The following is a 22,546-nucleotide window of genomic DNA, read 5'->3' on the forward strand; positions in this document are numbered from 1 at the left end:
AATAATGAAGTGGAGGGATGGTTGTACGAGGCCTGTGTAAGACATCAGGAGAGAGCTAACGAGATGAGCTTAATTAAGGGAATCATTAATGAGTAAGTGATTTGATAAGGGTTTTGGGGGGTGCAGGAGGGTTATTGTTCCTACAGAACCATGAGGGAAATCACCCGAGGATGGGAAGTGACCCACATTTGGGAAGAGGAGAGAGGGGCGCAACCCCCATTCCCCCTAACAGGCACCCCCACATCCCCCCCTAGGCGGCCCGCTGATTGGTTCATTACACACAGTAAACACATCTACTACCCCCCAACCTGAAACACACACACACACACACACACACACACACACACACACACCCTGCCCCCCTTCCAGTGTGTCTATATGATCATCCTGCCCTGGTGAAGACCAATGGCTTCATTCCTTCACTGCTCTAATCAGATTCATACATATCTCCACACTCTCTCCATCTACACAACCTGTTCACACACAAGGAAAAGAAAACAAACCTCTAGGATCAATTCATCAAATCTTACAGATTATTTTTCACTAATTAGATTATGTTACACACATCTGCCTCATAACAAAAAACAGGTTAAAAGCTGATTTTCTCTTTTGGTTTGGGGAGAAATTTAAATTATTGCCACTACATGAGCTGCATAACACAAACCATTGTGTGCTACACATGCATGTTTCCGTTTGGTCTGAAACTGGGAGCCTCTCAAACACCCATTTACACAAAATAACCAAATAAAGACAGAAATATGGATGTGAGTTAATTTAAACAGGATTTTTAGCTCCATATTCAAAGTCCTGTTGGCTCTTGTGTTGGATTTTGTGTGCATTAAAGTATAGAGGGTACCGTCTTTTATTTTGTATGTTCATGTGTTTACACTACCTCTATATAATAGAGTTGGCGGTAGCATTAGTCATTGTCGGTGTTACTGAGGAGATGCAGTGTTGAACATCCTCGGGCCAATGTGTTAACTGATCTTGGATGTTTTCCTGCCTCCTATTAGCAGACAGGTGTACTTTATACCTGCAGGCGCTTTGACACCCCGAACCAATGTGGTCTACTTTCACTTCGGATCAACGCCAGGAGCTGCATCCACTTGGACACTTATGCAGAGGTGGGAGGTGTACTGTTAAAACACATGCACTTCAAGTTGTTCTTCGGGGCTGCGTCCTGCCAGCTCTAAATGGAAAGACCCCGTTGATGCGCTGCACTTTCATCCCCCTCCCCTCCAGGGATTTGGGCGAACGCTCTCTGAAGGTTAAAGTTTCGGCGTACTGGATGGCTTACCTTTACCATCTGATGTCTGTGCCTCCCTGCCCTCCATTGGCTGTCACTCCTGGTTACTGCTGCTTCGCTGGGTGGCTGGCAATTGTCCTCAGGCGGCGGTGCTGCTGGCAGCTGAGCTCAGACGGAGGAGAGGACCGACACGCTGCCGTTAGCTCTGCTGTGGAGCCCTGCAGTTGGTTTGAAAGGAAACAAAAGATTGTATCACATAATGTAACACACAGCACAGCAGGAATGTATGTTGTGATTGTGTTAAAGAGATTGTAACACAACAAAGAACATAAAAAAGGTTAAAGATGATGGAAGCTCACACTGTTTCATCAAACACAATGGTGCTAAATGAGCTTTCCTTGCATCCTTAACCATCTAAAATATCTGCACACCATCGCTTATAATGTTAAGCCCAGACATCCAAAGACAGAAGGGTGTCAATGTTATGATATGATATTTCCAACAAGTGGAGAAGTTCAGATAGACTCGTGCTTTATTGATCCTGATGGAGATTAAGGTGTGCAATATCTTAAATGACACTTTCATAAAACACCAAAACACACGACAATATAAGAACAGAAAACACAGGAAGAAAAAAAAAACACACACAGCAATGAAGTGATGGTCAGGATACTGCAGAACGCTGTCACTATGATGGAGCACGTGTTAATTTAGGTGGTGCACATGTACGGTGATAAAAGCAATGCAAGAATAATGATTACTGGGAATAATATCAAATAAAATATAGCTAAAAATTGTAGATAGTTTGTGATTTGGGGGTGAAATGTGATGCTGGATATGCATATGTACCCTTTCAGACGGTCTCACATAGGATTCATCAATACAGAACATAAATATCTGCACATTTGAGGGATTGTTTTCCACCTGGCCTTTGTGAACCCATCATGTCACAGACCCCCTGTGCATCTGCTGCCTCAGTCTTTGGCGCCCCCAAGTGCCCGTGAATATTTGGTGGGTGCTTTCAGAGCTTTCACTCAAAGAAAACAATCAGCAGATCACATAGATATCATCAGGAAAAATATATAATTTTTGTTTCTTTGTTTTATCTTACTCTTGGAGGGGGTGTCCTACATATTAATCACACATAATTTAACAAAGAACTTTGTACAGACTTCAGTATAATAGAGTGAATTTGAACAGTGTTCAAAATTATCAGATTCTTTCCACTTTTTCAATATCTTTACTACAATAAGCACATTCAAACTTCTCATTCTTGCAGAACGAGTTTACTAAAAGCTTTGAAAGTTGGTGGATACTTATTTAGAATATTAAGTAACCCTTCACCAACAGTACCAGAGAAAAGAATTTAAACTAGAAACTAAATTAATAGTGTTTAATAAAATATCAAACACTATTAATTCTATAAAGGTGAATGTTACTTTAAGTTTTACTCACAGGGCATATAAATTATCTATGTTTAACTCTGAGGCGTTCAACTATATGGCCATTTAAACATTTCTGATTACTTTTCACTCACTCTTAATCACTTTTTCCCCCAATCACATCATAATTTCTCATTTTTCTGAGCAGCTCCACAGTTTTTCCATGTGTCATAGATGGAAATCACATATATAAACCAATACTCCTGAACGCACCAAAAAGATTTCAATAAAGCTACAACTATTATTATTATATTATTATATTTTCTGATGTAACAAGCCAAGACACATCTAATCAAGGAGTAAATGATCAAGTTATTAACGCCGGGGAGCCTGGACTAATTAGTTAATTAACAGTTTGGTAATTAAAGCTTATTATTCTTCATTATTCGGCTTGGACCTTGAACGCACCTGCGCGATCACGTGACAAAGGCGAGCCTGCGGCTTCACGTTTGAGAAAAAAAAAAAATTTTCAGACTTAAAAGATGAACAGAGGCGAAAGCCCCAGCTGTGCGTTTTGCAAGTTATGTGGGGAAGCATTCACTCTACCTGGTAGGATATTTACATCCACTTTTTAACCGTTTAAATCTCCGTTTTAGCTTAAATGAAGTTGTCGCTAGCTTAAAATGTAAGCTAGCTAGCGAGCCGCTAGCTAAAGCAGCTAACAGGCAGGTGTTAGCAGGTCCCCGAAAGCCTTAAAGTTAGTATTATTATCTGAACCCAAGAGTTAAATACAACTAACCATATAATCCAGTGATTTATTTTTTTTTTACCAAAGGCTGGAGGGGTTTTTGTTTCTTCCGGGATGTGCTGAGTTAAACCGACCTAAAATGGCCTCTAAACGAACGAAGCGCCAACTCGGTGGCAGAAATCAGAAACTGGTTTATTACAAAGTTATTTTCACGTTACACATTAATTTGCTTTGGTCTGTCCTCTCTCTGCATTGTGAAACAGAGAGAAAAATAATGAAGTAGATTAAAACACAAAAGTACTGTAAGAAACTTAAGTGTAAAAAAAAATTATTACATTAATATGATTTTAAAGATGTTTAAGTAAAAGTGAAGTATGTGCAAAGGTGGGACAGGGTCGGTCATAGTCTTACCTGCAGGCCTCAGAGTCCTGGAGGCAGAAGGGTCCTGGAGAGATGGCAGATTGCTGCAGTCCACCCTCGTCCTTGGCAGAAGCAGCATCAAACCAGATGGTGATGGAGGAGGTGAGGATGATGGAGGTGTAGAAGTGCACCACCGTGTTCCTCCTTCTGACGTTGAGCACCCACCTGATGTCTCGGGCGGTGATGGTGCCCAAGAAGAGGATGGACTCACCAGTCTCACCTGAGGAGTCACACACACACGGTGGTGGGAGCAGGTGGGAGCTGACTTCCAGGATGTTCTGTCCACACCAGGTCACCAGATCGTCTGTCTCTCACCTGTGGGCGGACTCATCGCCGCCAGAGATCAGCCCAAAGAGGGTGGAGGCTTTAGGGAGCTTGATGGACTGGTGTCTGGAGGTGCAGCCGGTAGTATCCAAAGTGAAGAGCAGAGGGGAAAGAAAGCAGCAGGAGTCCGAGACGTGTTTCCCCAGCTCCACCTGCTCAGAGGAGCTGGGACGATGGCACACCTGACGTCCACAAACAGCTTGTGTAGGTTCTTGAGGAGTCCAGTTGCTGAAGGATTAAGTGCAGGGACATGTTGACAGTGTCGCCTACACACCTGTCGGCTCTGTAGGTGAACCGCATGGGGTCCAGGAGAGGCTTTGAAGCCATTAAGTCCTGGTGCCCTTGGTTTTTGGAGGGCGGTGATGATGGTGGAGGTTTTGAAGCAGGCTGGTAGATTCTGTGTTGAAGATGCCGATCAGTTGATGCCCCGAGTCGTCCCACTTCTCTGCGACCATCAACTTTGATAACTGAGATGTGCATAATATCCTCATGCGTTCATCATCTATATTGACAAAGCATCATTCCTGTTTGTCTTTAATAATTTATTTGGTTGTTTGTTTGTTTTTTTCAGAGAATGAAGTTGACGGCAACCTCCCTCGTGTGCTTCTATGTGGCCACATCTACTGCACCTCTTGCCTGGTGACCAATCAGTGTGACAATGTCATTAAATGTCCAGAGTGTGAGGTAAAATTACCAGTGATCTTACTCTTGCATTAAATACTCTGTTACTCCTAACATGTTTTCCTTCTATCTGTGTATTTTAGGTAACCAGACAGCCGTTAACTTAATCTGGCGTTGCTTGACAAATTTGTGATTTGCATCAAGGTCAAGGCTGCGCATGTTCAAGTGGTAGGATGACAATGAAAAAACAACAGAGCTCACTCTCTGCAGGTTGAGTGGACCCTTCCTGAAGGTGGAGTGTATGGGCTGCAGGAAGACAGCAGAATCATTGGCCTCGTCTACACCACGAAAATGAACAAGAATAAAAGGTAAAATGCAGAATGAATGTTACGCTGAGATTTAGCTTTTGCCTTCAGATTGTGTGATAGATTTTTCGGAGACAATCTTTATTTTAATACTTGATTTGATGCCGTAATCTCCATAAACCTCCGTTGTGACAGATTGAAGAATCGCAGACGGAGCAAAATGTCACCGTCTACAGACATCAACGCCAATAGAGATGATACGGAGCAGGTAAGTTCTGGTGATTGCTGGTAACAAATATAAGTCTTATGTCCCAACTCTTAATATTTGAACTCTCTAAATATATTTGTAAGTTTGCACATTTCAGATTACACAACACTTTACCCCTATTTCCAGTGACATGGATTTTTAGCTGTACCAAATGAGATTAAATTAAGTACTGTAAGTGTCATGAAATTAGGATTAAAAACAGCATTAGCAAGTGTAAGAGAAAAGGGTAAATTGCCCTGTGTGTTTTGGGAGTGAGATGTTGCCGGAGGGAACACTGACAGTTCTATAAAGAGGGTGATTGACAGATTGATTGGTGCACTGTCTGCACCGATTCATTACGCTTGTGCAGCTCCTCACGTGTTGCCGTCTGCTTTTACTACAGACCAACAATAACATTACAGATACAAGCAGCTAATACATATCTGTGTCCTTGTAGAGAAGCCTAATGGAATATTAAATGTGGTTTATTGATAGATTGGATAGAGATGTCTCTTGAGTGACGTCCTTTCTGGGATATTGTGAACCTGTCCAGCCGGGAAGCCACCTCTCAGGCAGGCCTAGTAACACCCTGAAATATTTATATATCCTCACTCCTGAGAATGCATCAGGTTCCCAAGAACAGCAAGAGGATGTAGCTGTGGAGAGAGTTGCTGGGATACAGCAGATAAAACATATTGAGGTGTATTTGTGTGTGATTGCAGTTCAAACTGTTACTTGAGCTCAAATTATACTTTGAGTATCCACATTGCTGCACAGTGACAAATGTATCATCCTAAGGCCCTTATCTTAAATCCTGCTCATGTTTTATTCAGCAGGCTGATATCGAGAAAATTGAGAAGGCGGTGGATGAGGCGTTGGTGCTGGCTGCAGAAAATCTTGCCCAGCTGGATCATATCCATGAGGTAAAAGAAGAGAGCACACCTTGTAGAACACGATCAGAGACTTTATTTATTTCCTAAGAGGAGAAAAAAAACAACATTTTTATCAATCAGAAAAAGAAAAGCAAATCAAAAAACTTTGTTCTGTGAGTATGACTCTGGAGTTTGTCTGTGCAGACTCTGACGAGCGGCCTGGCAGAGCAGGTCAGAAGAGAGAGAGCTCGGCTGGAGATGGAGATCAAGCAAGCTGCAGACAAGGCAGTGCATGCTATTCAAAAGTGGTATGGACATAAACTATCAAAATTTACTGCAAGTAAAGTAAAAGCTGTATAATGAGATGTTCTCTTCAGGAATATCACTGAAACAAGCGAATCTCTCCAGATTCTCTTATTCTCTTGAAAATCTAACTGGCATCAGGCTTGTTCTAAGGATTTATGTAATTTCTTTGCCAACAGGAAGGATGCGCAGCTGAGCCAGCTGAGAAACCTGGAGGCACACTTCTCCAACAGCCAGGCGGAGGTGTGCAGTGTCCAGAAGAGAATGAAGGCCCTGGATATTGCGATACAGATGGCCAGAGAAGTTCGCCGTGTCCCCTTCCTGGAGCAGTACTGCACTCTGGATACGGTATGAAATGTTACGCCTCCATACATCCCAACAGTAACAGCCTAGTAAGCACACACAATAAAACCACCACCAAGAAAATGCATTATTTCCCAGCAGTGTCTGGTTTATAGAGTTTAAAACACAGTCATGTTCTGCTTGTTTGTGTGTTTGTGTGGGGCAGGTTCTGGAGACGTTGCAGGCTCCTATGGACAGGAAGGCCTTCGATATGAAATGCATTACTGTGGGCTCTGGGATGAGGTCCGTCACTCTATTCATTGTAATGTTATTGTGCTGCAGATGCATGAAATATGGGAGTGTGTGTTGATTTTGAATTTGTGTGTGTGTGTTTGTGCTCCAGCTGCGTTTTCCAGTCTGAAGGTTTGAACCACAGTCTGTCATTGTCTCTGAAGATGGAGGTCAGCAGCCCAAAACTGTGAGTCCTGTAATATCTTCCATTGGTCATTTAAACTTCATTTGTATCAAGAGATAAAAGCTGCCAAAGTCTCCCACCTCTTGTTTTATAATTCAAAACTGCACCGTGAAATGACCCATGTTCTTTTTTTTCAGATTTTATTAAAAGATTAAGTCATGATAGTTGTATTATTTACAAGGCTTGAAGTGACCAATATTCTGCTCTGACTGGAAGTTTTCATATCAGTTTTGTACCATATCTGTTGGTTTTAAGTATATTTTGAGTGTATTAATAGGAAAATATTACACCCCAGTACAAGTGGTTCCCTCTCCTGTAGCTATATACATAGATACATATAAATAGAATATTTTACAGTATTATCTGTAAATATATTTTTTTTTCATTGGCTTGTACAGCATCTGTGTTTTCAAAGTCCTCTCGCTGTCCCTTTAGGTTGTCTGAGTCGCCACCTAAAGGCCACCAGCCCGGTAGCTCCAGCAGTAAGCCGCCCAGGCAACACGCAAGGGGCAGGAGCAGCATCTGTGTCACACCCAGTCGCAACAACCTCTCCAACTCACCAAAGTGGCGCCAGGAGAGTCCAGGGGCGAACAGTTTGACGCCCCCAGGCTCGTCTCCGAGCCCAAGGCCTCGTCGCAAGTCCAGCCTTTCCCGCCACAGCTCGGGCTCAGACCTCGGAAGTCCAGACGTAATCATTGAGGAGCTTATCGACGAGGGAAGAAAGCACGGTGTGTGTTTGTGTGTGGCTTTGTTTGACTTTGATTTCATTCTTACTATAATACCAATACTTTGTCCAATACGAACGTTAAATTGCAGAAGAGGAGGCTTAATCTATTTTTGTTTCTGCAGCTGTCCCACCCACTGGCCCTGAGCTGGCTAACGACAAATGGAGAATCCACAGGAGGAGGAAAAGTCAGTTGTTTAGCAATAAGAGAAACAGTAGGAAGAGGCCCCTGTTTAATACCCAGGCTGCCAACACCCCATAATGCAACATTATTATACACACAGACTGTGGTAAAGAAGTGGATGTAGCTTCTGGGTCTGAACAGTGAAGCCTCAAACCTGCATTCTCTCTAATGTCCAGCAGGGGGCGACTTCATTAGCTCCAATCAGAAGTCTGATTGGATGGAAGATGGATTTATCAGCTCAGTGAACATCTTCCTGATGAGTTTATGGTCTCAGTTGCTAGTTTACAGTCTTCTAATGTCTCTTCTGGCCCCTAAAACCAAAATGGCGACGACCATAAAGCCAAACTTGAGGCTTCAAAGCAGCGGGTGGTCACAAACCAGTGGGCGACGTCACGGTGGCTACATCCACCTCTTATATACAATCTATGATTATATGTTACTCCAGCCTCTCCATCTGTCCTACCTGCCCCTTCCCCACCGTCTACTCTCGAAACTTCTTTCCCTCATCCTTATTTTCCTCTCTCACTTCTCCTCTCCTGCTTCCTTCCTTCCTCATTTTCTTGCTCCCTTTCCCTGCCATCTCTCTTCTCTCCCTTGTAACCCAATTTTCCCAGTTTCTCTTATCTCTGTCCTTCCTTGAGTCCTCTCAGTCCCCCCCCCCCCCCCCCCCCCCTCTCTCTCTCTCATTGTCCTTGCTCCTCTCTCCTAGTCGCCCAGTGGGTGGTGGTAGCCCACATTGTGAATCCAAGCCACTTCTACGTCCGCTACCTGGCCGAGAGGAAGGAAAGCGAAATCCTGTCTAAGAAGATCAACCACCTCTGCTCCAGAGAAAGATGTCACTTCACTTCTAGTGACACAGTGGAGAGCGGTGTGTGTGTGTGTGTGTGTGTGTGTGTGTGTGTGTGTGTGTGTGTGTGTGTGGTACCATTATTTGGTTGACTAATTGCTGCTTAGTTTAGTTTTCATTCATTCCCCTTTCTTTCTTTGCTCCCCTCTAGGGTCCATGGTCTTTGTGAAGTCGAAGGAGGGACTCTGGTGCCGGGCCAGTGTTGTTGATGTCGTGCAGAGTGGATGTATGGAGGCTGTGAAAACCTGCCCAGTCCCCCATCTGGCCAGTATCCGAGTCTTCTTCCTTGATTATGGGCTCACCAAGAGCGTCATCATACAGAGGTGCAGATCGTTTTACGTCTCTGTGTTTCAAAGAGGCTGAAAATGGAGCCTGAGGTTCGGGCAGTGACATGTTCTTTATTATGTCCAAGCAAATATGACCCCGACCAGCCTGTTACACTATGTGGTCTACAGAAACAAATCAACTATCTACTATTCAGCAATTGTTAAAAAAAAAAAAAAATCTAATTTAGACCTTCTAAAGGAGGAAAATGCTAAATTTTGCCTGCATTGCAAGTCATGCAGTTCTTTACTAATCCATGCTCAGGCCTGCGTGTGATTGGAACATTTAGACTTGAGTTAAGAAAGCACATTTGCATAAGTTGCATACTTGTTTGACCATATCATTGAGCACCGAAACAGGATTGTTTCATTTTCTCTGCTGAGTGACTGAAAAATGCAAATCATTCTATCATATTAAAATCAAAATAATATGTCGATGCCCATTTAATCTGAGATGTAAACGAATATATAGTACATGAAGCATTAATGCTTAACTGAAGTTATTTCTGTAACACCATCCGTTCTCCTCTGACATCTTTTCCAGTGAGGAAGACTCCACTGAGTCGTCACTGAGGGCTGTGAACAACCACCTGAGGAAGGTGGAAGACGCGGTGAAAGTGGAGCTGGGACAGTTTGCTCCTGAGGTTATCAGATGTTCGCTCAAGGACTTGGTGCCCTACGACCCGGTGAGACCACTGGTTCATACTGTGTCTGTTTCTGCCAAAAATATCCGTCAGTGGTGAGGTACACAAGAGGAAAACTGTCACATTTTGAATGTTTTTATTTAAACAGGGACAATGTACAAGGAACAATGACCTCATGTAAAGCAAGGAGAGATTTAATATGTCAGCTTTTTGCAAATGTACATAGAATAATGCAATAGTCAGAAAACTGCACATTCAAAGAGAACAAAATACTACAGTAATTAAACAAACATGGTCATCCCCAACACTTAACCTGCCCCCCATACAAATGTTTGTATGTACGTTTGCTGTGTGAGTCCATCCAGTATTTTGTAAGATGGGAGGAAGTTTATCAGCCCAGCAACGTTTGAAACACAACAACATTTGAGAAAACATGTTAACAAAAGCAAAAAGTGCTATTTACAAATGATCAGAACAGGAATTGGGACAAAGACATGTTGAATGTGAGCTTGACTTGGTTTTATTTGATTTCACAGAAAGGAAAACAATAGTGTCTCAGACTGGTGATGGAGACAATCAGAAGTAAGACTGAGAGTTTGTAAAATGTTGTTTTTGTGTGTGTGTGTTCAGACAAAGGGCTGGAGCAAAGAGGCACAGGTCGAGTTCAGCAGTGTGGTCGGCTCAGCAGCAGTGGAGATGCGGCTGCTGGGTCAGGACAGAGACTCTTTATTGGTGGACCTGAGGAAAGCTCCCATGGACCAATCCAGTGACGTTCCCATCTCTGTTAGAGAGTACCTCGTTTTCATTGAAGTGGCCAGGTACACGTGTGCATGTTACCAGGAGAGAAACCTAATTATCGAGAGTCAAGTCAAATTAAACTGATTTCAAAAGTGAATTCTGACTTTCTGAATATCAAGATTAGGGATGTTTTTTTGCCTTTTTTGCTGAAACACTTTTCACTTGTGGCAGAATTGCACGTTGCAGTCATAGACTGTATTTAAGAAGTCTTATATACAGTCTATGGTTGGAATTAAGAGTTCAAGACGTCTTCCGTCATCCAGCACTAAGCGCCACAGCAGGAGGGGCGAGGGGAGAAAGCTAAGCTAACCCAGCTGGTAGCTAAGGCTGCTTCTAGCTAACGTCCTGTCACTTCGCTTCATGTCAGCGCCAAGAACAAGCCGATAGTCACAAACTATTCCATTTTTTAAAATATAATTTAATGACTATTCTAATATTCGAAAATCATGTCCCATCCCTAATCAATATGTTGTTCTACTACTTAACTACTGGGCTAACTTTGGCTGTGCTCTTCCAAATGTCATAGGTTTTATTCTCCAGTGACGCTGGGGAGGAGGCCGCTGAGGTACTACCCTCCCGTCTATCCCAAGATCAACACAGAGCTCAATGCTGTGGTGTCGCACATCAACAACCCTGCTGACTTCTACATCCAGCTGGTACTAAACACAATATCCATAATGTGGTCAAACGGCGCTCAGATGGCCGGAGTATAAGTTAGAAAAGAAATCTGTGCAGCAAGCAAATCACAGCCTTTCTTTGTCTATTTTCTTCTTTTTGATTTTCCCTCCAGGTTGATAACATGGAGTCCGTGTTACTGTCAGCCAAACTCCAGGAGTCTTACAATGCAACAACCGTGGAAGATAACCTCAGTGTCTACTGCCCTGTCATAGAACAGGCCTGTGTGGCCCGCTATGATGACAAGCTGTGGTACAGGGCGCAGGTCATAGGTGAGAGAGAGTGTGTGTGTGTGTGTGTGTGTGTGTGTGTGTGTGTGTGTGTGTGTGTGTGTGTGTGTGTGTGTGTGTGTGTGTGTGTGTGTGTGTGTGTGTGTGTGTGTGTGTGTGTGTGTGTGTGTGTGTGTGTGTGTGTGTGTGTGTGTGTGTGTGTGTGTGTGTGTGTGTGTGTAAGACAGTTTGAAGACATGTCTGAGAGTCCAATGCTTAATGCAGGCTTCGAGTTATAATCTGAGCTTTGTGAGGGGAGGGGTCTAAAATAATGATTGTTAGAGACAAAGATGATAAAAAAAAAAACATAACAGCCTAAAAAATGCATTGACACACACAACAGCCTTTGACATGTTTCTTTACATGTTATTTAAATTATTAACGTAAGTAATACTCCTAAATATGTATGATTTTCCTACCCAGTTTCATCAGAGTGGCTTTATATTTATAATCCTAACAGCAGATGTACCAACTGTGTTAAAGAAAAACACACACACACAACAAATGTGGGTGCAAATGATAGAATATAATATATTTATGAATGTGTGTGTGTGTGTGTGTGTGTGTGTGTGTGTGTGTGTAGGTCATCCAGGGGACAGAAAAGTGGAGGTGCGGTACGTAGACTTTGGCAATAAGAAAATCTTGTCAGTCAGCGACTTGAGGAAGATCAAGGATGAGTTCTTTGCCCTTCCCTGCATGGTGAGAGCGCAGCCTTTAACTGATCTGCTGACATTATTTTATTACATTTGTGACAAGAAAACATCATCTACACCTGCAGTAAACTGGCTTTAAAGAGTAATATCAGACTTTGCTCGTCCTGACTCGTATATGTACATTTGATTTACTTATTAACGCTCCTGAAGAGTGCTGGCTGAAGTGTCTCTTCTGCTGTTCAGGCGATCCACTGCCGTTTGTCGGATGTGATTCCTCTGGATGGAGAAACCTGGAGTGACGCCTGCACCAGCAGGCTCATCAGCCTGGCTCACCAGAAACTGGTCACTGTTGTGGCTACAGGTACTGTGTGTGTGTTTTAAAGAATATATGATAGATGGAACTTTAATTATCTGTGTGTTTTGGACCGTTTTTATTTTCCTCTCTCCTCTCCCCTCCAGAAACTGTCCCCAAGTCTGAGCCTCTGCCGGTCAAAGTGTTTGAGAGCACCCTTAACGGGCCGCTGGCCAACGTAGCTGAGCTGCTGGTCAAAGAGGAGCTGGCCTGCTTCAAAGAGGGGTGAGGATGTCGAGAGGGTCCTCTAAGACTTGTGTGTCTAAGAGTCAAAGAGGACAAAGCCACAATAAGTTACAGTTTGTAACTTAGAAGAATTTAAAGTGCATTTTTCTTCACCATTACAGTCGGCGAAGGGGGTAAAGTTTGTGTGTGTTTGTTTGTTTGTTTTGGAACAATCAGACGAATCTATGAGACAACGGTGTAGATATTTAGCTAAAAGGGACTTGTTGTATATCTGTCTGTATTTGTCTCTCACCTAATCAGTTCAGTGGGCTTTATTGGCATGAAAGTTTTATGCCAATTTCACAGTTATATGCACATCAATACATTCAAATTGAATCAAATTGATTAGTTGATTATATATACACTATATACAGTCTGTCCTCTAATTAATTAATAATCTCTTACACAAGTTTTCCACAAGTACACAATAACCTGTTATTGTCCTGATTAGTTTGCACTCTGGCTGTAGATATATTATTAAAAGCTTAGTGATTGTTTTATTTCATCTTCCACTTCATTATTATCTCATATCGTTATTTTTATCCCTCCACCTCCTGCTGTCACTCCACTTCCACTATCTCCTCCAATTCCTCCTCCTGTTCTTCCTGCAGACTCAAGTCCAGCGACGCCGGTCCTGCTGTAGAGGACTCTGCCATATGGGACCCTCCACTTGAGTGTGGTTTGGCCACAGAAGACGGCGAAGACGCTCTGGACCAAAACAGCCCCAGAGAGCAGGATGAGGAGCCGCTGGAGTTTCAGACTCAGCTGAAGCTTCCAGCCCAACTCAGTGACATGAAAGTCAGGGTCAGCCACGTCAACTCACCGAGCAGCTTCTACGTCCACCTCACCCGATACGACTCTCTGCTCAAAAGGTCAGCAGCGAGGAAGCAAAGCCACGATTTAAAATCCTCCTAAATAAACCAAAAGGTCTGTTCTCAGACTTTATGATGAATACCATGAGAAAATGCAGCCCCTCCCACTCCTGCTGGAACAATTAGTCTGTTGATTTTCTGTCAATAAACTGCTTACAGTAATTAATCGATACTTTTGATTTACAGACTGGGAGATTAAGCAGAAATAGTAAACTTTTGCTGGTTCCAGCTTCTTAAATGATAACTTGCAGTTCTAGTAAAAAAAAAAAAAAAATTCCACTGGCTCCAATCAGAAGTCTGATTGGATGGAAGTCGATGAGAAAATGAGACGACTTCTCACTTGATTTACAAGCTCAGTGAACATTTCCCTGAATGAACGCCACTTTTGCCAAAACCAAGATGGTGGCAGCCAAAATGCCAAACTCGAGGCTTCAACACTTCCTTGACCACAAACTGATGGATCATGTTACAGTGGCTTCTTATACACAGTCTACGATTTCCAATTTTTCTCTACTTAAAATAAATCAGTTAATCAAAAACATAATCTAAGGTTAAGTGATGAACAAAATGATTATTAGTTGCTTCCTTACTTGGTCTTCTAATGTTCGGTAATGTTTGAACTGTGCAAACGTGTTCACGCCTCTTGCATTGAGCGTGAAGGCTCCGTGAGTCGTCTGAATCTGTGTAACTGAGTAAAGTAGACTGTCCGAGCAGGTTCGCCTCTACAAAGCTCCGTCATTGAGAGACAACAGGGGCAGCTGCTTATTTTGTGTATAGATTTGTTTCTACTACAGTTGGTATGTGCAATACATCAGGCAACAGTGAATCAGTGGAATCATTTGAAAAGTGAGCATCCCTACAATAACTGATTCTACCTTGCTGTGTCCATCAGGATGTGTGACAGGGTGAAGCAGGAGTGTGCGCTAACGGAGCCCCAGGACGTGGTGTGGAAGAAAGACATGTACTGTGCTGCTCAGATTAACGGGGTTTGGGAGAGAGGACAGGTCTGCTCTGACGTCACGTCCAGCAACGTTGCAGAGGTACAAACACTTGTTGAAACCTGAAAGTGGCTCTGAGTGAGTTTGACTCCAAGCTCTGATGTTTCTGTTAATACACACAGTCTTGCCTGCATTGTCCACTGTAGAGGACATTAGCTTCAAACACTCGTGAAATGTTGGCTTGAAGCTTGTTTGCATCGCTAACAGTGACTGTGTCTCCTGATCTCTGCCGGCTGCTACCAGGTGATGCGCTGTGACCATGGCAACAAGGTGAAGCTGGACGTCAGCAACCTGCGGCCGCTGCCGTCCTCTTTGATTGGCTCGCTGACACTGGAGTGCACTCTCACCGACATCAGGTGACACACACACACACACACTGTTATTCATGTGCTGAGACACATAGAGAATCTATATTTGTGTGTATCCATCCCATCTCCTTTTGTGTTTCTACTCTTATTGTTTCTCTTTGTGTGTTTATTCTATACTTTTATTTTTATTATTGTTTCAGTCTGGAACATTTCACGGCACATTATACTGTGTATAACTGTGTATGTGACAAATAAAGTTCTTATCTCTAATTAATTATCGTGTGGAAGGAAAGTTTTCAATCCGGGCAGAGTTTCACACATGGAGCGTCTTCTTGCTTTGTTATGACAGCAAGCGTTACAGTTTTATTCCTCTGGTTTCTTTTTGGATGAAAGTTGTTTTCTCTGCTTTGTCACCTCGACGTCTTCCTCACTCTCCTCTCTGTCTGTCAGGCCAGCAGGAGGCAGATCTACCTGGACGGCTACAGCCTGCGATTTAATCTCGTACTACCTGACCGGAGCCTCGGCTGTCATGACTGTCAAGGTCTTCCTCTGCTCCTGCCCCCATTTCTGTCTCTCTTTCTCCTTTTGTTCAAGTTTGTTGCTCGTTTTCCTTTATCCACATATTGAAGATGAATACACGTATAGTTTTTCTGTTTAGCTACTGTATATTTATCTGTTTTTGCATTGAAGACAAAAGGGCAAAGCAAGAATTCCATTGTGTGGTGTTTTTATTTGTACACATGACAGTAAACCGGTTGAACTGAATAAGTTATCTCACTCTCTCTCCACTGTGCAGCTCTTTTCCTTGTCGCTGTGATGACCTAGTTTCAGTGTGTGGTGTCTTCTTCTTCTCCTCTCCTCTTGTCCAGGAACTGACAGATGAGCGTCCAGCACCCGTCAGCCTGTTCTGCTCCAATAAGGTGGGACAGTTCGTCAACATTGCAGACTTTCTAGCCAGCGAAGGCCTCGCCCTCAGGGAAAGAAAACCAAGGTGTGTGTGTGCATGTGTGCCACATGAGTATGAGTGTGTGTGTGCGATTATTGTGATTTACACATCCTAAATAATGTAAGCAGCCTTTTCTCCTCTCTTCTCCGTGTATCTCTGAATATCTCTGTTTCTAAGTGACACCACCACACAGCAGAAGCTCTGAAGTACCAGTTATCAGTGGCTGATATTCACCTTTTCATTTTAAGCCCATGTCTGTCTAATGTTAGTGGGCACCTGTTTGCATGTGTGTGTGTGTTGTTTCTGTCTTCTTGCAGAAATGCTGACGTTGAGAAACCCAAACAAAGTGCTGCACAGTCTCCAGTGGGTGAGACACAAAGCGATGGTCCTGAAAACAGCCCTCACTCGGCTCCTTCTCTCCTTCCTCTCCCCACCTCGTCCCCCGTCTTCTCCACTCCCACCCCGCCAAAACCAGCCCCCCGCACCATTATGTCTGCTGAGAAGGTGATCGCACACACAAACACACCCTGTGGGCAGCAGAGCATTTCTATGCACATGGGCTCCATGTAAATAGAAAGAATAATTATAGATACTGTTCAAATAGTCATTTAGCTTAGTCCAGAACAGTATTCACTGTGTGTGAGAGCTAAAAATAAATAATACTGTGATACTTTCTGAACTGTCCAGACCTCTCAGGTTGTCTGAGACGAGCCCGCTTACTGTCCCCAGAGTCCAAACTAAAACCTGGAGGTGCAGCATTCAGTTTTTATGCACCACACAGTGTTTCTCATAGGATGGAGCTGAAGCATTCGTGCTCACGTGGAAAAATATAGAATATCACCGCCCTTATGTTTTAAAGTTAGATTTTTATATTCCATTTTATTTTACTCTATTTGAGTCCAATTTATTTGTCTTTTTATTCTTTCTTGAGGTTCTTCTATATCTTGTCCTACTGTCTTTTATGTCTTAGCTAAATCACTTTGCGAAACATGGAAACCTGCATGTGATTTAATGTGGTTCATAAAAGCAAAACTACCCAGGCTGCTATTATCTATAGTTAAAGTGTGTGTGTGTGTGTGTGTGTGTGTGTGTGTGTGTGTGTGTGTTTACAGGTGAAGACTCAGCTGTACCAGCCCCCAGAGCTGCCATGCCTCGGTCACCTCCAGATGAGCGTTTCTGCCATCGGAGAAGACGGAGTCATTTACGCCAGAACACAGAATGCAGGTGCACATAAGAGCAGATTGTTGCTGAGCTAATGCTGAGATGAATTTATCTACTTTAATAGCACACTCTGACATAATCTGTCCATCATGTGTAGCAGTTGTGTGAAGAATCGAAGTCAGACCCGTTCACTCTTTGGCATTAATCCACCATTTATTCACAGGAGCAGGGCTGGTAAAATATATCGATGTTAGGTCTCTCACAGCCACCCTCATGGTAACAAGCTCCAGAAAATACACGGAGACAGGATTCAGCAGACTGAGAGCGTAATGTTGCATATTAACACAATATTAAACTGTTTACCTGGTAAAATATAATGATGTTAGGTCTCTCACAGCCACCCTCGTGGTAACAAGCTCCAGAAAATACTAAAACACAAAAGAAGTCATGTAGCTAACTGTTGATTAGCATTGACACCACGGAGATTACTTGTAAAGTTACACTGGTGCTAGCAAAGTTGCTGCCAACGTAGCGTACTTGTAAGTTACTATAAACAAGCCGATATTTTCACAAAAGCATTTGGCATATATGTTTCAACAAGCATATCACCTGCTAAAGCTATAAGTTTTACCACTATAAACAACCTATTTAGCATTTTCAGCAGAGCTGTCTACCGATCAACTTACCACGGAGACAGGATTCAGCAGACTGAGGACGTAATGTGGGGCGCGCGCCTCAAGTCTGCAGCAGCCCAACAGAGGGCGCTGGCGTTACATCCAGTCCCTGTGGGAAACTAATGCATCATAAATCAGATATTAATTGCTGTAATGATAGTTGATGGCAAGTGGAATCATTAACTCCGCTACACATGCAATGTGTGTAGTACCTACACTTAATAAAGTCACTGCTGCACATCCTCCTGTAAGGAAAAGATGTGTGTTTTTGGTGTGTGTGTGTGTGTCAGAGTGTCAGCTGGAGCAGCTCAGGGAGAGAATTCAGCAGAGCATGAAGACTTTGCCCAGACAGAAGCTCTACACCTGGAAGTCAGTGCTGGGCTGCGCTGTCATCGGGCCTGACATGTTGTGGTATCGAGGACAGATGCTGGAGGTGCTGGGAGGACACGTCAAGGTCAGGAAGACACACACACACACACACACACACACACACACACAGTTACTGGACACTTAAACTGAACATAGAATGTAAGAGTTTGAGTTGTGTGTTTGAGTTGGATGACTCATTTTATAATAAGACTGATCCTTCAGACTTCAGCCGTCGTCAGGCTCTAATAGTTGAAGCAGAGTCGTTTCCCAGAAGTTAGCAGCTTTTTTGTGGCTGCGCCGGCGTGAGGTGGCAAACAGAGCGCCTGAAGTGGATGACACGGCTGTAGTCTCAGGAAAAAATCTGACAATGTTCAATACAGTAAATCTCTATAAAATGGACAAAACATTCTGTCCTTGTCGTCTTTTTTTTTTTTAAGAAGCTTTGGCACTGATGATCAAGGTGGTACGGTTCAGCTTTGTTAGCATTATTAGTAGCAGATAAACAGACGCCCACCACAAGACGTTTCAAACAAAACTTCATTGATGGTTGTGAGAGCAGGACTTTTCTCTGATCAATCAGACGGTCAGAAGCATTCTGGCCACTTTTCATCACCATGTTCATGCTGAACATTATTATTGTGTGTTGGAAAGAATATAAATATATGTCTTATTTTGTATTTTGTGTGCTTAGACCTTGAAAGAGGTGTTTTATCATTTCTATAGTAGTATTATATCTTAGTTTAACATTCTGGTATCGTGTGTGTGTGTGTGTGTGTTCCCAGGTCCAGTATGTGGACTACGGCCTGGTGGAGAACATCCCAGTGGTCCATGTGTACCCCATGCTGCTGTGTGACGATGTTCCTCAGCTCTGCCTGCCCTGCCGGCTGCACAGTATCAACCCTGTAAGAGTTTCTGTCTAAAACAGCAGTGATGTCAACTCAAAGGTCTCTTCAGAGCTTCTGACTTCTGACTGGAGGACAGTTTCAGCAGCATGACTGCCTGCGTCATTGAGACATTGTTGGACCCTCTGTCGGAGGAGCTGGAGAACAGAATATATAAAGTATCTCCACTATGGAAACCAGTCAGATAAAAGATAGTTTACAAGCGAAATTCATCACTAAGTGTGGATGTTTTTTGGAAGAAAATATAAACATTTCATTTTGTAATTTTAAACAATCCTGTAAAATATTACAAAGCTAGAATACAGCCGGCACTAATGGAAGGTGTGTGCAGATGATTATTTGGCTTAAACATGAAAAACCTCTGGTGTGGTTGTTTTAAATATGGCTGTCTGAAGCCTGTCGGTGTCTGATGTGAAGTTACACAGCTAAATGTTAACAGAAAACCCTCTTCACAGGTTCACCTCATCTTATTTTGGTTAATTATTGTCTTCAGGTTGGTGGCCGGTGGCAGCGGGATGCAGTGGCCTTGCTGAAGGAGGTGTTGCTGAACCGCTGTGTGGACATGCAAGTCATGGTAGAAACACTCTTGGTAGCTTGAATGAAAGTATTGTAAACTGTACAAATATATATACAGATACAGATATATATAGATTTGGGTGTGTGTGTGTGTGTGTGTTAGGAGCTGCCGACTGACCCGAGGGGAGTCCTCACAGTTGAGCTCTTTCTGGACGGGCTGAGCCTCCACAGGATCCTGTGTCACCACGAACACGCCATGATGGACCGCGCTGACTTGGCACAGGAGGTGTGTGTGTGTGTGTGCGTGCGTGCGTGCGTGCGTGCGTGCGTGCGTGCGTTTCGGTGTGTTTCTGTTTGCCCAGATCGAGGAGTTCTGCCATAATTTCTTGGGGAACGTCTGTGTTTCTCTGTAGGGACACTCGGCGATGTCTCCCGCCCCCCTTCTGGATTACTGGGACTTCGACACTGAGGTATTTAGATAGAATAACGATTGGAAAGTAGATTTTAACAGCAGCCACAACTCACTTTTAGTCACTGGACACCATATAACCGTGGTTCAGGTATAACTTAAGATGAGAAGCTTTATTTCAGCAGGTATTCTGTGGTTCTTTGGCTGCATGTTGTGGTCGGACCACAGGAGACGCATGCTAATAACGCTGCAGGTCTGAACAGGACCAAGACTGATTCAGATGGTGTCTCTCCAGGGTCTGAGGGGCCCTGAGGAGCCGCTGCTGGGCTCCTTTATCTACCCCAACCTGCCACAGGAGGGAGAGCAGTTTCAAGTCAGGGTCAAGCACCTGTGGACCCCCAACGAGGTAACAGCAGAGATAATATCACCTATTTAAAAAGATCTATCTATCTCTCTAGTCAGCAGCTCAACCATTTATGAATCCTTTTATCAGAGCAGTGTTATTGTAACGTGGTACCCAGTTTTAATAAATGATATTTCAGCTGATACAAGATCGACGTTTTGTGCGTCTGTGCGTCCTGCAGCTCTTCCTGTGGCCTTTGGAGGGAAGCGCTGACGTGGAGGTGGATGGAGAGACTCTGGACGAAGCTCTGACCAGAATCAATGCGAACATCAGCAGTCTGCCGCGACTTACCAACTTCTGTCATGGTAACATTTCCCCGTGGTCACTGCCTGCGTCTCCAGGCGTGGACGGAGACGTTTAAACCAATTTAAAACGTGTAGAATAGTTTGTGGATTGTGGACAAACTTGCAGCCTGTTGCCAAATACAGCCATTTATCCAATATGGGGGTTTTAAGGGTGTTATGATCAGTCTGGATCTGTATCAGTGTACCGAGTGGAGTTAAAACACAGAAGATGGTGAGGATATTTACTGTAATATTTACTCTGTAATCTGTTCAGTTCCTTTACAGTCAGATATTTAAATAATCTGCTGTGAATATGAAGTCCTGAAGAAGGAAGTTTGTCCACAAGTGTGTGAAAAAGTCACTGACTTTGTCCTTGTGGTCTGCAGGCGGTCCGTGTCTGGCGGAGTACAGCGATGGGAAGTACTACAGGGCCAAGCTGATCAAGTTAACCAGCGCGGAGCCCGTCATGGTCCTGGTCCAACACGTGGACTTCGGCTCCGACGACACTCTGCCCACCAGCAAGTACGAGCCGCACACACTGCAGGAGAGTGGCTTTATTCAGACAGGAAGCTGGAGCTCTGAGAGGCTGTACGATGCACCCTGAGCTGGGACAGTTAAGGTCCCGTTAAGGTCCTGTTAAGGCAGCGTCAGTGTGTGTTTACATCCACATACTTTGGGTTTAAAATGTGGAGTTGCAGGTTGTTTCCCGGCGGATTTCCGACCACCAATCACAGTTTACTGTGTTTTTATAATCTTCTTGCTGCTTGATTGTGGTTGTCTGTGTGACAATGAATGTTTCGTGGATTCAGCACACGTCAAGAGGGATTGGGATGTAAAACAAGTACAGTGACACTACTCACAGACCAGTACAGTGAAAGCAGTAACTTCTTTCCTCCTCTAGGCTAAAATATCTATTCAGGCATTAAAATACAAGTAAGGAATAAAAAGAAAACATGCAATACTTTTGTCCGACCCCTAAAACAGACAGACTTCAGCTCTAGCAGGTGTTGTGGATGTGCTGATGTCCCGTCTCTTCCCGTCAGGCTGCGTCAGATGCCGGCCGAGCTGCTGGGGTTCCCATCGCGGGCGCTCAAGGTGAAAGTCGGAGGCTTCAAGGCTCCGAGCGTCAACCGGCAGAAAGACGTGCTGCCCTACAGCCCCGGGTGGAGCGTGAAGGCCGCCATGGAAATGATCGACTTGTTACACAGCGACATCACGGCGTCCGTAGTGGTGAGAAACACACGACATGAGAGCCAACGTGATGTTTCACCCTGTGGATTCAGCTCAGAGAAGTCATGTGTGTGATCTTTGTGCTCAGGCCCGGGAACCAGAGCTCACCGTGCTGCTGTACAACGAGGACGGAGAGCCGGTCCACCTTCCTCTGGTGAGCAGCGGGCTGGTGGAGCTGGAGTGAGGCGGAGCGGAGTCGGCCTCGACCTCGACCCCCCCAGGGTGCAGTTCATGTGAGTGTTCAGCTACCAAAAACACAACTTAGACTTCAGAGTGCTTTTTAAAGCTTCGTAGGATTAGTCTGATGTGTAAATCTGTTAGACCCTTAAAATAAGCAGAGATTAGTTCAGTCTGACACACTTTGTCTCGTCTCTCCAGGTTCACTCAGACGTCCTGTTTTGTTTCCATCTCGGTTCCACTGTTTGCTGTTCTCAGTTTTTATGTCCACTGGTTTTTCCTTCCTGTAGAGCAGCGACTTACTTTAGGTTGAAGGAGAACTTGGTTTTCTATTCATTTGACTCATGTGAGACGGATTTGACCGTCTGAAGGTCCAGA

At 43.8% G+C, this 22,546-nt stretch overlaps 1 protein-coding gene across 1 annotated transcript; it reads left to right on the plus strand.

Annotated features, from left to right (window-relative positions):
- Window positions 1-3,170: 3,170 nt before the first annotated feature.
- rnf17 (ring finger protein 17) lies at window positions 3,171-22,175 on the plus strand. Its single transcript, XM_070838604.1, has 37 exons — window positions 3,171-3,237; window positions 4,692-4,804; window positions 5,012-5,109; window positions 5,227-5,314; window positions 6,127-6,216; window positions 6,370-6,473; window positions 6,648-6,816; window positions 6,977-7,053; window positions 7,154-7,228; window positions 7,661-7,953; window positions 8,075-8,164; window positions 8,843-9,001; window positions 9,132-9,303; window positions 9,848-9,989; window positions 10,578-10,765; window positions 11,272-11,401; window positions 11,536-11,692; window positions 12,273-12,388; window positions 12,586-12,703; window positions 12,802-12,919; window positions 13,531-13,791; window positions 14,684-14,831; window positions 15,033-15,145; window positions 15,548-15,638; window positions 15,967-16,088; window positions 16,361-16,547; window positions 17,156-17,267; window positions 18,169-18,332; window positions 19,030-19,149; window positions 19,643-19,723; window positions 19,829-19,951; window positions 20,079-20,135; window positions 20,370-20,480; window positions 20,659-20,782; window positions 21,148-21,283; window positions 21,805-21,991; window positions 22,080-22,175. Exons 1-37 carry the CDS (start codon window positions 3,171-3,173, stop codon window positions 22,173-22,175), a joined length of 4,797 nt encoding a protein of 1,598 aa, XP_070694705.1.
- Window positions 22,176-22,546: the final 371 nt, after the last annotated feature.

Source organism: Pempheris klunzingeri, chromosome 10 (assembly GCF_042242105.1).
Source record: "Pempheris klunzingeri isolate RE-2024b chromosome 10, fPemKlu1.hap1, whole genome shotgun sequence".
NCBI lineage: Eukaryota > Metazoa > Chordata > Actinopteri > Acropomatiformes > Pempheridae > Pempheris > Pempheris klunzingeri.

Bases quoted from the DNA above. Each gene is read 5' to 3' on its own strand.
- rnf17 (XM_070838604.1), top strand. From the start codon at position 3,171: ATGAACAGAGGCGAAAGCCCCAGCTGTGCGTTTTGCAAGTTATGTGGG. The intron at 5,110-5,226 runs GTAAAATGCAGA...AATCTCCATAAA, and splicing joins AAAATGAACAAGAATAAAAG to CCTCCGTTGTGACAGATTGA. The intron at 21,284-21,804 runs GTACGAGCCGCA...TCTTCCCGTCAG, and splicing joins GACACTCTGCCCACCAGCAA to GCTGCGTCAGATGCCGGCCG.